At 42.3% G+C, this 16,964-nt stretch overlaps 1 protein-coding gene across 2 annotated transcripts in view; it reads left to right on the forward strand.

Moving 5' to 3' along the window:
- Positions 1–13,518: 13,518 nt before the first annotated feature.
- Positions 13,519–16,964, forward strand: part of LOC308615610 (uncharacterized protein) — a 31,641-nt gene continuing 28,195 nt past the window's right edge. The window contains exon 1 of one of the 2 annotated variants that reach the window (XM_081231207.1): positions 13,519–13,620. In XM_081231207.1, coding sequence (XP_081087333.1) covers positions 13,543–13,620 — 78 coding nt within the window. In that variant the 5' untranslated portion in view covers positions 13,519–13,542. Of the gene's footprint in view, positions 13,621–15,206; positions 15,251–16,964 lie in introns of those variants that run through there. The other variant, XM_081231208.1, reaches the window with a different exon arrangement.

The following is a 16,964-nucleotide window of genomic DNA, read 5'->3' on the forward strand; positions in this document are numbered from 1 at the left end:
ATCCAACAGCACATTAAAAGGATCATACACCATGATCAAGTGGGGTTTATTCCAGGAATGCAAGGATTCTTCAATATACGCAAATCAATCAATGTGATACACCATATTAACAAGTTGAAGGAGAAAAACCATATGATCATCTCAATAGATGCAGAGAAAGCTTTCGACAAAATTCAACACCCATTTATGATAAAAACCCTGCAGAAAGTAGGCATAGAGGGAACTTTCCTCAACATCATAAAGGCCATATATGACAAACCCACAGCCAACATTGTCCTCAATGGTGAAAAACTGAAACCATTTCCACTAAGATCAGGAACAAGACAAGGCTGCCCACTCTCACCACTCTTATTCAACATAGTTTTGGAAGTTTTAGCCACAGCAATCAGAGAAGAAAAGGAAATAAAAGGAATCCAAATTGGAAAAGAAGAAGTAAAGCTGTCACTGTTTGCAGATGACATGATACTATACATAGAGAATCCTAAAGATGCTACCGAAAAACTACTAGAACTAATCAATGAATTTGGTAAAGTAGCAGGATACAAAATTAATGTACAGAAATCTCTGGCATTCCTGTACACTAATGATGAAAAATCTGAAAATGAAATCAAGAAAACACTCCCATTTACCATTGCAACAAAAAGAATAAAATATCTAGGAATAAACCTACCTAAGGAGACAAAAGACCTGTATGCAGAAAATTATAAGACACTGACGAAAGAAATTAAAGATGATACAAATAGATGGAGAGATATACCATGCTCCTGGATTGGAAGAATCAATATTGTGAAAATGACTCTACTACCCAAAGCAATCTACAGATTCAATGCAATCCCTATCAAACTACCACTGGCATTTTTCACAGAACTAGAACAAAAAATTTCAAAATTTGTTTGGAAAAACAAAAGACCCCGAATAGCCAAAGCAATCTTGAGAACGAAAAACGGAGCTGGAGGAATCAGGCTCCCTGACTTCAGACTATACTACAAAGCTACAGTAATTAAGACAGTCTGGTACTGGCATAAAAACAGAAAGATAGATCAGTGGATCAGGATAGAAAGCCCAGAGATAAACCCACGCACATATGGCCAACTTATCTTTGATAAAGGAGGCAGGAATGTACAGTGGAGAAAGGACAGCCTCTTCAATAAGTGGTGCTGGGAAAACTGGACAGGGACATGTAAAAGTTTGAGATTAGATCATTCCCTAACACCATACACAAAAATAAGCTCAAAATGGATTAAAGACTTAAATGTAAGGCCAGAAACTATCAAACTCTTAGAGGAAAACATAGGTAGAACACTGTATGACATAAATCACAGCAAGATCCTTTTGGACCCACCTCCTAGAGAAATGGAAATAAAAACAAAGATAAACAAATGGGACCTAATGAAACTTCACAGCTTTTGCACAGCAAAGGAAACCATAAACAAGACCAAAAGACAACCCTCAGAATGGGAGAAAATATTTTCAAATGAAGCAACTGACAAAGGATTAATCTCCAAAATTTATAAACAGCTCATGCAGCTCAATAGCAAAAAAACAAACAACCCAATCCAAAAATGGGCAGAAGACTTAAATAGGCATTTCTCCAAAGAAGATATACAGACTGCCAACAAACACATGAAAGAATGCTCAACATCATTAATCATTAGAGAAATGCAAATCAAAACTACAATGAGATATCATCTCACACCAGTCAGAATGGCCATCATCAAGAAATCTAGAAACAATAAATGCTGGAGAGGGTGTGGAAAAAAGGGAACACTCTTACACTGCTGGTGGGAATGTGAATTGGTACAGCCACTATGGAGAACAGTATGGAGGTTCCTTAAAAAACTACAAATAGAACTACCATATGACCCAGCAATCCCACTACTAGGCATATACCCTGAGAAAACCATAATTCCAAAAGAGACATGTACCAAAATGTTCATTGCAGCTCTATTCACAATAGCCCGGAGCTGGAAACAACCTAAGTGTCCATCATCGGACGAATGGATAAAGAAGATGTGGCACATATATACAATGGAATATTACTCAGCCATAAAAAGAAACGAAACTGAGCTATTTGTAATGAGGTGGATAGACCTAGAGTCTGTCATACAGAGTGAAGTAAGTCAGAAAGAGAAAGACAAATACCGTATGCTAACACATATATACGGAATTTAAAAAAAAAAAAAGTCATGAAGGACCTAGGGGCAAAACGGGAATAAAGACACAGACCTACTTGAGAATGGACTTGAGGATATGGGGAAGGGGAAGGGGAAGCTGTGACAAAGTGAAAGAGAGGCATGGACATATATACACTACCAAACGTAAGGTAGATAGATAGTGGGAAGCAGCCACAGAGCACAGGGAGATCAGCTCGGTGCTTTGTGACCGCCTGGAGGGGTGGGATGGGGAGGGTGGGAGGGAGGGAGATGCATGAGGGAAGGGATGTGGGAACAGATGTATATGTATGACTGATTCACTGTGTTATAAAGCAGAAACTAATTAAAAAAATTAAAAAAAAAAAAAAAAAAAAAAAAGAATCAGTTCGGGAGAGGAGGAACCAAGATGGCAGAGTAGAAGGACGTGCTCTCACTCCCTCTTGTGAGAGCACCAGAATCACAACTAACTGCTGGACAATCATCAACAGGAAGACACTGGAACTCACCAAAAAAGATACCCCACATCCAAAGACAAAGGAGAAGCCACAATGAGACGGTAGGAGGGGCACAATCACAGTAAAATCAAATCCCATAACTGGTGGGTGGGTGACTCACAGACTGGAGAACACTTATACCACAGAAGTCCACCCACTGGAGTGAAGGTTCTGAGAGCCACATCAGGCTTCCGAACCTGGGGGTCCGGCAATGGGAAGAGGAATTCCTAGAGAATCAGACTTTGAAGCCTAGTGGGAATTGATTGCAGGACTTCGACAGGACTGGGGAAGCAGAGACTCCACTCTTGGAGAGCACACACAAAGTAGTGTGTGCATCGGGACCCAGGGGAAGGAGCAGTGACCCCAGGGGAGACTGAACCAGACCAACCTGCTAGTGTTGGAAGGTCTCCTGCAGAGGTGGGGGGTGGCTCTGTTTCACTGTAGGGACAAGGACACTGGCAGCAGAAGTTCTGGGAAGTACTCCTTGGCATGAGCCCTCCCAAAGTCCATCATTAGCCCCACCAAAGAGCCCAGGTAGGCTCCAGTGTTGGGTCGCCTCAGGCCAAACAACCAACAGGGAGGGAACCCAGCCCCACCCATCAACAGTCAAGTGGATTAAAGTTCTACTGAGCTCTGCCCACCAGAGCAACACCCAACTCTACCCACCACCAGTCCCTCCCATCAAGACTCTTAAATAGCCTCATCCACCAGAGGGAAGACAGCAGAAGCAAGAAGAACTACAGTCCTGCAGCCTGTAGAATAAAAACCACATTCACAGAAAGATAGATAAGATGAAAAGGCAGAGGGCTATGTACCAGATGAAGGAACAAGATAAAACCCCAGAAAAACAACTAAATGAAGTGGAGATAGGCAACCTTCCAGAAAAGGAATTCAGAATAATGATAGTGAAGATGATCCAGGACCTCAGAAAAAGAATGGAGGCGGGCTTCCCTGGTGGCGCAGTGGTTGTGAGTCCGCCTGCCGATGCAGGGGACACAGGTTCGTGCCCCGGTCCGGGAAGATCCCACATGCCGCGGAGTGGATAGGCCTGTGACCCATGGCCGCTGAGCCTGCGCGTCCGGAGCCTGTGCTCCGCAACGGGAGAGGCCGCAACGGTGGGAGGCCCGCGTACCGCAAAAAAAAAAAAAAAAAAAAAAAAAAAAAGAATGGAGGCAAAGATCGAGAAGATGCAAGAAATGTTTAACAAAGACCTAGAAGAATTAAAGAACAAACAAACAGAGATGAACAATACAATAACTGAAATGAAAACTACACTAGAAGGAATCAATAGCAGCATAACTGAGGCAGAAGAATGGATATGTGACCTGGAAGACAGAATGGTGGAATTCACGGCTGAGGAGCAGACTAAAGAAAAAAAAATGAAAAGAAATGAAGACAGCCTAAGAGACCTCTGGGACAACATTAAATGCAACAACATTCGCATTATAGGGGTCCCAGAAGGAGAAGAGAGAGAGAAAGGACCAGAGAAAATACTTAAAGAGATTATAGTCGAAAACTTCCCTAACATGGGAAAGAAAATAGCCACCCAAGTCCAGGAAGCACAGCGAGTCCCATACAGGATAAACCCAAGGAGAAACACACCGAGACACATAATAATCATACTGGCAAAAATTAAAGACAAAGAAAAATTATTGAAAGCAGCAAGGGAAAAACGACAAATAACATACAAGGGAACTCCCATAAGGTTAACAGCTGATTTCTCAGCAGAAAATCTACAGGCCAGAAGGGAGTGGCATGATATACTTAAAGTGATGAAAGGGAAGACCCTGCAACCAAGATTACTCTACCTGGCAAGGATCTCATTCAGATTCGATGGAGAAATCAAAAGCTTTACAGACAAGCAAAAGCTAAGAGAATTCAGCACCACCAAACCAGTTCCACAACAAATGCTAAAGGAACTTCTCTAAGTGGGAAACATAAGAGAAGAAAAGGACCTACAAAGAGTTAGGTTGATCTGTTTAGGATTACACAGTTTGTGTTAGAACCAGAAGTGTAGTTTACTGATTTAAATTTAAATGCTTTTTCTATTCAGTCCTTCTGTTTTGCCAAAACTGGCACATTCTTCACTATGTCAATATAGCTTATCTTCCCATTTAAAAACCAGCATATATATCTATATATAAATATAGATATATGGATATAGATATCATTCCTTGTCCAAATATATATTTAAAACCTTTTCATCTTAAAAGAATGAAACACCTACAAAATTGTGGTTTCATTACAGATGCATGAAATGCAGGATATTAAAATTCTTTTAGGGCCTCCCTGGTGGCGCAGTGGTTGAGAGTCCATCTGCCGCTGCAAGGGACACAGGTTCGTGCCCCGGTCCAGGAGGATCCCACAAGCCGTGGAGCAGCTGGGCCCGTGAGCCATGGCCGCTGAGCCTGTGCATCTGGAGCCTGTGCTCCGCAGGGGGAGAGGCCACAGTAGTGAGAGGCCCGCGTACCGCAAAAAAAAAAAAAAAAAAATTCTTTTAATGTAGGATAATTTTTAACCACACTCATTTTTTCTCTTCTTTCTCTATAATTGTTTATTTCCCTTACTATGTATATTTAAGCATTGTTTTTGAATAACCCTAAGAGATTTTGGGAAACTAAGGCTGTAACTTTCAATTTTATCAGTTTGAGCCCTTCCAATCCCAAAGGTCATTTTAAGCCTATTTACTGTTTAATATAAAATTACTTGGCTTTCTCAATGCAAAGTGACTTTTGGGTTTAATTATAATATATAAGCAATTTAGGCCATTTCATCGTGGAAATATATCTTAAGAACAAAAAGCCACGATGAGGCTTCCCTGGTGGCGCAGTTGTTGAGAGTCTGCCTGCCGATGCAGGGGACACGGGTTCATGCCCTAGTCCGGGAAGATCCCACATGCCACGGAGCGGCTAGGCCCGTGAGCCATGGCCGCTGAGCCTGTGCATCTGGAGCCTGTGCTCCACAATGGGAGAGGCCACAACAGTGAGAGGCCTGTGTACCACGAAAAAAAAAAAGCCACGATGTATTCGTGGAGTAAGAGTCTAGAGTTACAGCCTTGTTGTTGCAGTCTGCAATCACTATGTTTAGAATAAACTCTGTGTGAAAAAAAAAAAATCTTTAAGTCACAGGTCCTGAGTTGGGGGGGTGTATAGTGGTGGTAGGATGAAATGGAAATAGTCCATATGGTTTCTGCTCTCATAGAACTCTCTAAGTGATTTCACAGTTGGTCTAGTGCTCTTTAGTATCTTTCCTTAATAAGTAAATGCCTATAAATAAAATGGATAATTGTATTAAAAAAAAAGATATACAATGGAGAAAAGACAGTCTCTTCAGTAAGTGGTGCTGGGGAAACTGGACAGCTACGTGTAAAAGACTGAAATTAGAACACTCCCTAACACCATACACAAAAATAAACTCAAAATGGATTCGAGACCTAAATTTAAGACCGGACACTATAAAACTCTTAGAGGAAAACATAGGAAGAACCCTCTTTGACATAAATCACAGAAAGACCTTTTTTGATCCATCTCCTAGAGTAATGGAAATAAAAACAGACATAACAATATGAGACCTAATGAAACTTCAAAGCTTTTGCACAGCAAAAGAACCCATAAACAAGACAAAAAGACAACTCTCAGAATGGGAGAAAATATTTGCAAATGAATCAATGGACAAAGGATTAATCTCCAAAATATATAAACAGCTCATGCAGCTCAATATTAAAGAAACAAAAAACCCAATCCAAAAATGGGCAGAAGACCTAAACAGACATTTCTCCAAAGAAGACATACAGATGGCCAAAAGGCACATGAATAGCTGCTCAACATCACTAATTATTAGAGAAATTGAAATCAAAACTACAATGAGGTATCACCTCACACCAGTTAGAATGGGCATCATCAGAAAATCTACAAACAACAAATGCTGAAGAGGGTGTGGAGAAAAGGGAACACTCTTGCACTGTTGGTGGGAATGTAAATTGATACAGCCACTATGGAGAACAATATGGAGGTTCCTTAAAAAACTAAAAATAGATTTACCATATGATCCAGCAATACCACTACTGGGCATATACCCAGAGAAAACCATAATTCAAAAAGACACATGCACCCCAATGTTCCTTGCAGCACTATTTACAATGGCCAGGTAATGGAAGCAACCTAAATGCCCATCAACAGATGAATGGATAAAGAAGATGTGGTACATATATACAATGGAATATTACTCAGCCATAAAAAGGAACGAAACTGAGTCATTTGTTGAGACATGGATGGATCTAGAGACTGTCATACAGAGTAAAGTAAGTCAGAAAGAGAAAAACAAACACCGTATATTAATGCATGTATGTGGAACCTAGAAAAATGGTACAGATGAGCCAGTTTGCAGGGCAGAAGTTGAGACACAGATGTAGAGAACAAACGTATGGACACCAAGGGGGGAAAACTGCGGTGGGGTGGGAATGGTGGTGTGATGAATTGGGCGATTGGGATTGACATGTATATACACTGATGTGTATAAAATTGATGACTAATAAGAACCTGCAGTATAGAAAAACAAACAAACAAACAAACAAAACAACAAATATTAAACTTTCTTTGGGTTATTTGTGTGGAAATATGTTAATATAAATGTTTCAGACATTACATGAAATTTATAAAAATCTTATACGTTCTGGTATACTGTTATAGGTCATAATTCTAGTTGTTATTTTAAAATGTATATCTCAGAAATAACTAAATTTCCTTGTCAATTGCATTATTATGACCTTTCATCAAATCTTTAACCGTGGTCATTTTTAAGTCTTTTGTCATTTATAGACAGTTCTGGGTGTACTCTGAAGCTTCTGCAAATATGTTCCTATAAAAGGGTTTCATCTTCAAGGAATTGATGGAAAAGACTCGACAAGTACAGGTTTCTGGTAACTGACTATACTGCTGAACTGAATGAATAAGCATGTTCAGAACTCTAATGGAAAACTGATGAACACATAAAAGTGCTAACAAAAGATCAAGACAAAAAAAATTAATTACATGGGACTGAGTGAACTGATGAGGATGATTATAATTTTTGTGACTTTCTGTTTGAACAACAACAACAAAAAAAATCCCCTCCAAAAAAATTTTTTTAATAAATAAATAAATAAGAATCAATTCAATATACCAGACCCTGCCTTCTTAAATGTAACTCTTATTGGATAGATTTGGTTACATGACAATATGGACTCATAATGATCATAACAACCATCCATCATGGAACACCTGCTGGCGGCCAGTCACGAAATGCTTTATATGTTAGCTCATTTTGTGAATTAGGTTCAGAGATGAGCCTAAGGAAGAAACTGAGGTTCAGAGATGCCAAGATTACACAACCAGAACGTGGCAAAGTCAGCATTCAAGTCCAGGTCTGCTTGACTCCAAGGTCCCTTCAATCTCTCCCCACTGTCTCGATCATGATCCAGTTTTCACAAATAACACTGCTACCTGAGGTTCCCCTCCACTTGGTCATTGAGTATAATGGAAAAGCCTAATATGACGGTCAACAATAGTATCCTGCATCATGTTCATATTGAGCAAAGCATTATGGAGGGCCCTGGCCTTAAGGAGTCTACAATATAATGGAGCAGGAGCTACATGCAAATAAATTAAATGCAGCCAACAGATTTTCCACACGGCAGAAACAGCTAGTTTGAAAATATAATGGAAAACAAGTTCCATCAACAAGAGCACCCAAAGTACCCCAGAATAAACATTTAAAAATTTGTCAAGCCTTTATGAAGAAACTTACAGAGCTTTTATAGGAAGATATAATATAGAACAAATAGAAAGTCAACCGATGTTCCTGGCTGAAAAGACTCAATATTGCAAATATATTAATTCTCTCCAATTTGTTAAATTTAAAAAATAAATTTGCTTTATTGAATCCATTATTGAATCACTGTGATATCAGCACAGAAATAGACCTATACATCAACTCTAAAATCTAATTAACAATGTACATGTGGGAGTTTAGTCTGTGGTAAAAGTGGCATTTCAACCTAATGGACCCTGGTGGTCCAGTGGTAAAGACTCCAAGTTCCCAAAGCAGGGGACCCAGGTTAGATCCCTCGTCAGCGAACTAGATCTTGCATGCATGCCACAACTAAAGATCTCACGTGCTGCAGCTAAGACCTGGTGCCTCCAAATAAATTTTAAAAAGACAAAACAAACAAACAAAAAAAACTAGTGGGGAAAGTAGTCAGTAAGTGGTACAAAACAGCTGGCTGTACATTTGGGAAAACAAATTCCTACCTTTCAAGAGACAAAAAAACGAATTCCAGGTGGATTAAAGATTTAAACAATAAAACAAGCAAAAGAAACAGAAAAAAAATAAGGCAATATTTTTATATGGAGATAGAAAAGGAAGCCTTGCACCACATGCCACTAAGGTCCAAGATCATAATAAAAAAATACTGACATGTTTGACGAGGTAAGAAACAAAAATGTCTGGAAAAGAATAGACACCAAAAAGAAAAAGAAAATGGTAAGCTTCAGAAGAAAATATTTGAGATATATATAATAGTCAAAGAACAATGTATTAGTTCTGTTGATACAGCTCACTATTATTTACTTGTCTTCTCCAATGTGCTCTGAGCTATGTAGATCAGGATCTTGCCTTACTCATCATTATATAGTCCCTGGCACATAATAGTTGCTCAAAAAATGTTTCATTAGAGCATTTGTGTAAAGATATTTATCATCAGGCTTCTTAAGGGAAAGAAGGGGGGTGTGTTTTGAAGGGGAGGAAGAAAAAAAAAAAAAAGAACAATGTATTATTAATTTGAAAAACAAAACAGGGCTTCCCTGCTGGCGCACTGGTTAAGAATCCACCTGCCAATGCAGGGGACATGGGTTCAAGCCCTGGTCCGAGAAGATCCCACATGCCACAGAGCAACTAAGCCCATGCGCCACAACTACGGAGCCTGCGCTCTAGAGCCTGCGAGCCACAACTACTGCGCCCACAAGCCACAACTACTGAAGCCCGTGCGCCTAGAGCCCGTGCTCTGCAACAAGAGAAGCCACCGCAATGAGAAGCCCACGCACTGCAGTGAAGAGTAGCCCCTACTCACCGCAACTAGAGAAAGCCCACGAGCAGCAACAAAGACCCAATGCAGCCAAAAATAAATAAATTAAATAAATAAATAAACCGAAACAAAACAGGGACTTCCCTGGCAGTCCAGTGGTTAAAGACTCCTTGCTTCCACTGCAGGGGGCACAGGTTTGATCCCTGGCCGGGAACTAAGATCCTGCATACAGTGACTCACGGTCAAAAAAATAAATAAACAGAGTTCAGAAAATATGTTATTCATTAATGTTAAATATAAAAGGCATAAAAAAGAAAAGACAAATATAAATTAGATTACTGCAGTGGTTATTTTCATGGGATGGTAAGGAGACTTTTACTGCTGTATTGTCTGAATTTCAACAGTGATCACTGTTCACTACAAGTGAACACTACAAGAAAAAAAACTATAAAAATATTTCCATTTTTGAAAAACAACAATAAGTAAAAGAATAGTCCTTTACAGGAGAACTTAATACTCTACAAGAAGCAACGTGAATTAGTGAGTGCTTAAAAGTCCCCAGCTTGTGGAATATTCAGAAACTCTCCAGTGACCTAAGAAATTGGATGATTCAAAATTAGTGACTTTTCCTTCTGAGATACTAGTCTCTAAAAAGCAATGACAGTAGATTTGCTGGCCCATGAAAGTAGTCATGAGGTCTAAAAGCTTGTTTTAAAAGAAATGGACAAAAGTGAAATGTCTCCCTTCTCCTTCCCAGGGGTCCATCTTCTCTTTCTGCTCCACCTTCAAGATTTTGCCAAACTATCAAGGGAAAGACAGAAATACCTGTGCTGTTTTGTATTACCTGCTGTGGGTTTTATTCTCAATTATTCCTTTTGCATAAAAATAGAAAACAGGGCTTCCCTGGTGACGCAGTGGTTGAGAGTCCGCCTGCCGATGCAGGGGACACGGGTTCGTGCCCTGGTCCGGGAAGATCCCACGTGCTGCGGAGCGACTGGGCCTGTGAGCCATGGCCACTAAGCCTGCGCATCCGGAGCCTGTGCTCCGCCGCAACAAGAGAGGCCACAGCAGTGAGAGGCCCGCGTACTACAAAAAAAAAAAAAAAAAGAAAACAAAGGAAATGGAGGAGGAGGTGGAGGAGGAACAGAGGATGTAGGGCAGGGAGAGAAGGGAAAGATTCTCAGCTCTAAACCTTTGAAAATAGATTTTGGAAACTCCCTGAAGAGAGAGTCCATGGAAAGAAAAGGTTTGCGACAGCAGAAGCCAACAGTAATGCTACAAATTGCGAAGAATGCCTGAAGGGTGGGCAGCTCCCCACCCGGGCCTGCTGGAGTCTCCCCAGGCTGGAGGAGGGCAGAGGGTCCATAGGAAGCCATGCAGCCACAGAGCCCCGGCTGGGAGATGAGGGGTGATGGAGTGTGGGATGAGAAGACTCTCAGCCAACTGGGGATCCAAGGGCTTGCTTCCCAGATGAGGTAAAGTCTGAGAGCTGCTCCCCCGTGACAACAGACTGACAGCATGACAGGAGGGGTGGCAGCATGCTGTGTTGGCCAGAGTCCTGAGACAGCCTCTTGAACCTCCCAAAGCCTCAGAATGCCATGAGGGAGCGTCAGAAAGTTTCCTTTGCCCCTAAGAGGGCCACAAAAGTGGTTGAGAGAGAGCCAGAGTGCATGAGGGAACCTGCAGGTTCCAAGGAGAGCATGTGAACTGATGACCACAGACAGAAAACAAACATTAACAGCAGATGCCACCTTAGAGAGACGAAGATCATGACTCAGGAGATCTCCCCTCCACCAAGTTCCTCACACACGTAGATGGCCCCCCCATGTAGAAAGAAGGGAAGGGGGAAATTCTGAGTTTACTGAGGACACCTCGCACTGACTAGATTAAGCTCAGGTATCGGGTAACATGAGGCTCACGAGAAAGGTCGAGTTGTGTTATAAATTATGTTTTACGTTGCTGTAGGCCGGAATTTGTGGGCTGTGCAAAGTTGACCCACCACACTAGCTTCACAGGATTGTTTTAATATGACAAGGTGAGCCCAAGAGGGGGACAGTCCCATATACACCTCTCCAATTATCTGATGCTTGCCGTTGTTACTACAGCTCATGACTTCATTGCCCAGTGGCTTTCAGCTCCACTATTTACTAAACAGAAGGAGCAACACAATGTGGCCAAGTTTATTAAGCTTATTTTTACAGCAAGCAAGAATATACCAGGGCATTACTCAGAATTAACATATTTCATTTTCCCACATATAAGTAATGTGACCAGTGCTTGTAATTCAGTCAACCCACCTGTAACACAAGATATTATCTCTAAGTTGATAAGACACATTGGTTCAAGATTTCCTTTATATAAAATGATTCAACAAGGCATTTTTCTCAGGTGCTACAGTCCAGACCAGTTTTGCTGCTTGCTTGTCAAATACAATTTGATTGTACTGGGTTAAAATAAACTCAGTCAACTATCTGTCTTCACCTCCTGTCAGGCACCCCAGAAGGACATCGACTGTTTTTCCTTTAAAGTTACACCACTGGAAGCAAGAAAGTAATTGTCATTAATGTATTTATCATACTAAAGATTGCAACTACATATCTATGGTATGCTAAGTATTTTGCATAATTACTTAATTTAAACTTGAGAACTATCCCTATTTTATAAATTAGCAAACCGAGTCTCAGAGAGTTAAGTTACGATAAAGGCACAGAGTAAATGGCAATTTTTGGATCCAAGTGTGTCTGACTTCTTCCAACTCTACCACAATGTCTTGCTAATGAAAATATCTAAGCTTATGCCCAGGGAGATCAGCTTGGTGCTTTGTGACCACCTAGAGGGGTGGGATAGGGAGGGTGGGAGGGAGAGGCAAGAAGGAGGAGATATGGGGATATATGTATATGTATAGCTGATTCACTTTGTTGTACAGCAGAAACTAACACACCATTGTAAAGCAATTATACTCCAATAAAGATGTTAAAAAAAAAAGAAAAGAAAATATCTAAGCTTATCTGAAGCACTTTTAAAAATTCTTGTCAAGAAACTCGAGGTCTAGGATAACAAGTCATTCTACCACTCCTACCCTTCTCATCTCCTACCCACTCCACGACACACCCTTCCTCTATCACACACTCACATCCATTCCCTGAACCCGCCTGCCTTCTTCCAAGCCTTCACAGAGCTGTTCCCTCTGCTTAGACTGTCCTACCTTTCCTCCCCAATTAAGAGAATTCCAACCCACCCTCTCCGTCAGACAGTGACTTTGAAAGCTTTGCTCCCTCTCCCAGGGAGAATTAGCAGCCTCCACTCCAGCTTGTGCGATTAGTTTATCTTTCAATCATAGTGCACACCTGTCACTTGAGATTGGCACTTGTCTACATGTGTCTCTGTGACCACTACTAGAACATGAACTCCTAAAAGTCATGGTCTGGAACCTATCTTTTTGCATACCTGAGTCCAAGCACTTAGGGAGCGCACAGTGGGAGTTCAGCAAGTACTTGCTGAATTCATGAATGAATCTCATTTTAAATCAAGGTCTATTATTTTACATGTCCTAGATTGAGAATGAATCCTACGTAGGTAAACACTGTGAAGTAACTGGCTCCTAAATGATTTTAAGGATGACGACGAAGAAAGGCTTCACTTAACCAAAGCCAGTTTTTCCAGAGACTTTGCCCGGTCTCATCACAGTTTCAGCCCAGGCAAGGAAGGGCCCCGCCTCCCTGCCTGCCAATCAATCGCTCCTCGCGCCTGCGCAGACACCGCCCCTCCCGGAGCCACGCCCCAGTCAGCAGTCCGAGACTGTTGCGGGCGGTTAGGCCCGGCGGAATCGCCCACTATGACGATTGCCTACAGCTGCATTGCAAATGGCCGAGCGGTCCTAGCGGAGCTGGCCCTAACTGGCGGCTCTTATCAGGTACTCCTGGGTCGTCATCTCGGCCTTCGCAGGTTCCACTTTTCGAGGGTGGCGCCCACTGGACCCGCCCCTCAGGACGGAGCGCCGAGGGGCTGCCCGGAGCGGGCTGTTGAGGCGTGAGGAGGCCCCGCTCCCGCGTACGGCCTAGCCTGCGAGATGGTGAATCCCTGGCGTGAGCCACTCGCGCTCCCGGCCGGCCGAGCCGCAAGTGCGTCGCCCAGGGGTTAGGGTTGGTGCTGCACGCGACATACTTGTGATTTGCAGTCACGTTTAATTCCGGAGACCCTTAAAGATTTTCTCTCCCCCGCGGAGAAATGGCCTGGAGTTCAACACACATTTATCGAACGTGTTTTAGTTGCAAAATCCCGGGGTAAAGGTGTAGGAGATGCAACAAGGAAGAAAAGACGGCGCCTGGAGTTGTCCCTTGATGAGCACATTGCCCTTTTATACCCAAGGGCTGCATTCGTTCTCCTCCAATGTAAAAAGTATTTCAATGGCGAGAGATGGAGATTGTTCCTGTAGCACTCAAGATGGGTGACTGCTTACCAACCACAGAGGAGGTGCTTGGCTTAAAAGTATTACAGGAGTGAGCACTAGCCTGCCACAGGAAAGGGGATGGGAACTCCATGCAGAGGGAACAGAATGGCGTGTTTGGGGGATCCGCAAGAACCTCAGTGTGGCTAGAGCACAGGATCGCAGTATATAGGAGCTAAAGCGGAGGTCAGAAAAGTGGACAGAGAATAGTTGATGGAAGGTCCTATATTCAGCTTGTTCTCTTATCCGAGGGAAACCAGGGAGCGGTTAAAGATTTATAAATGGAGGAATAGCAAGATCTGATCCATTTACTGGAAATTTTGGTCTGGTTACAATACAGAAGGGGGATTGGAGGGAAGAGAACCAGTTTGGATGGTGGTGTTATAGTTTATCTAGGAGATCTAAAGTCCTGAGCTAAGGCAATGACAGTGAAGAAGGAGAGGAGTGGGCAGATCCTAAAGAGACTTTGCAAACTAACCCTCAGGAGTTAATGACTGGCTGGATATGTAGGATAGGGGACAGGGCCATGCCTAGGATGATTCTCAGTTTTCTTTTTTTTTTATATATATAATCTTTTGTCCCCAGCTTTATTGAGATATAATTGGCATATAACATTTTGTAAGTTTAAGGTGTACAATGTGAAGATTTGTCAAATTTTTTTCTTAGGTGGCATTAAACAAGATAGAAACTACAGATGGAGGGGCAGGATTCTGGGGGAAGAAGTCAGAGGAAATGCAAGGGCGGAAAGTACAATTTGGGACAGGTTGAATTTTGTTGCCGGTTGGAAATAGCCAATCTATTTGTGTGTTTATTCCTCCATCTTATTCCCAAAATATTTAAGTCATTATAAGTTCCAATAGGTAGCAGTCAGAGGGTCAGGGCTAACAGTTAAAGATGGTATAAGTGGGTAAGATTGCCCAAGTGAGAAGAAAGGAGTACCAAAAGGCAGAACACTGTTAAGAATAGAGAGGCTGGTCACCAAATGAGAGCAGTGGTATTCTGAAAGCTGAGAGAAGAAAATTACAAGAATGTCTCATGACCCAAAGAAGTTGACCAAGATCCAAGAGGTGTTCATTGGACTGACAATTAGGAAATGGTAAGTGATCCTACTGATAGTGGTAGAGGTAGAGGCAGAAGAAGCCAGGTTGCTTTAGGCCAAGTGAATGGGAGACCAGGAAGTAGAGAGAGTGAAGTTAGACTGTTCTTTCAAGAATTTAGAAAGGGACTGAGAGAGGGTGAAAGCTAGAAGAAGTATGGTCCAGGAAAGGGCCTCATTTTTTAATACAGGGAAAACCTTCACCTGAATATAGGCTAATGGAGAGGAGAAGAGGTTGAAGATATAAAGGGCAGTGATTATTGGTTAGAGCAAGACCTGAAGGAGCACAAAGGGATGGATCCAATGTGGCAGTAGAGATGTGAGCCTTGGTTTAGAGGAATGCTGTCTTTCTCTTGGGGGAAGGAGGGGGTGTGGATATAGACATGGAATTTAGTCTCCTTCTGAGGCTCTTCTCTGTTCCAGTTCCTTGAATGCCATGTTCTTCAGGGTTCTAACTTTAGTCCTCTTTTAACTTGACACATTCGTTCACAGAAATGAACACCTTTATTTTGATCACTGCCAAATCTGCTTGCAAGGTAATCTCTTTCCATGAGTAGATTGCCTAATAGAAGAAGTTCAAGCATATCATGTCCAGCACTAAATTAATTCTTTCCTAGTGGATTCCTCCTCGTGTATTTCTAATCTTGCCACATAGCTCTACTAAGCCATTCAAGCTGGAAACTGGGAGTCATCTTTCATTTTTCCTTCTGCACCCTCAAATGTGTTCTTTGCCACCAAGTTTTATCAGTTCCATCTCCTGAGTATATCTTGAATCCATCTCCTTGTTTCTGAACCACATCTTCATCAAGGCCCTTATTACTTCTCACCAGCGTTATTGAAGATGCCTCCTAACTCATCTCCCAGACCTCAGCCTTGTCCCTCTCAAAACCAGCCTCCACACTGCTGCTCAGAGACTTGTTCCTAAAAGCAAATATGATCATCCTGTCACTCCCCTGCTTAAATTTTGCGATACGCAGGCCTCTCACTGTTGTGGCCTCTACCGTTGTGGAGCACAGGCTCGGGAAGCGTAGGCTCAGCAGCCATGGCTCACGGGCCCAGCCACTCCGCGGCATGTGGGATCTTCCCAGACCAGGGCTCGAACCTGTGTCCCCTGCATTGGCAGGCGGACTCTCAACCACTGCACCACCAGGGAAGCCCTGATTACTTGCACTGTAAAGTTCATAGTCCTTAGCCTGACATTCACAGCCGTCCCTGGTAGGGCTTTTCCATGATTACCTCCTTCTCTTTCCCAGCTGTCCCTGTGCTCCAGCCATCCTGAACTTCATGCTGCTCTCCAGTCTCACCAAGGTCTCCCTTCCAATCTCCTATTCCCTCTCCCCGGAACCCACTTGTCTCCATTTTTTAGCAGTGTCACCTCTTCTGTGCTCTGAGATGTTTCTCAATTCCTCCTTGAAGCCTTCTCTATGCCCAGGCTAATTTACATCCCTTTACCAAACTACTTGCCAGGTTGAACTGGAATCTTCTTTTACTTATCTGTCTCTGCCATCGGACTCCTTCAGGACAGGGACTGTTTTCATCTCTGTCCTTACAGTGGACAATGCCTGGACATAGTATGTTCTCAATAACTACATCATTAATTATGAAGGGAGAGAGTCAGAAAGTTGAAGGAGTTTATAAGCCCATTGGCCTCTCTTTATGAAGCATGCAGGGAGGTAAGAAAGTGGAAGATGGTGGAGCAGTATGCAGTTGGGTG

The sequence above is a fragment of the Mesoplodon bidens genome (assembly GCF_964165515.1).
Source record: "Mesoplodon bidens genome assembly, chromosome: 1".
Lineage (NCBI taxonomy): Eukaryota > Metazoa > Chordata > Mammalia > Artiodactyla > Ziphiidae > Mesoplodon > Mesoplodon bidens.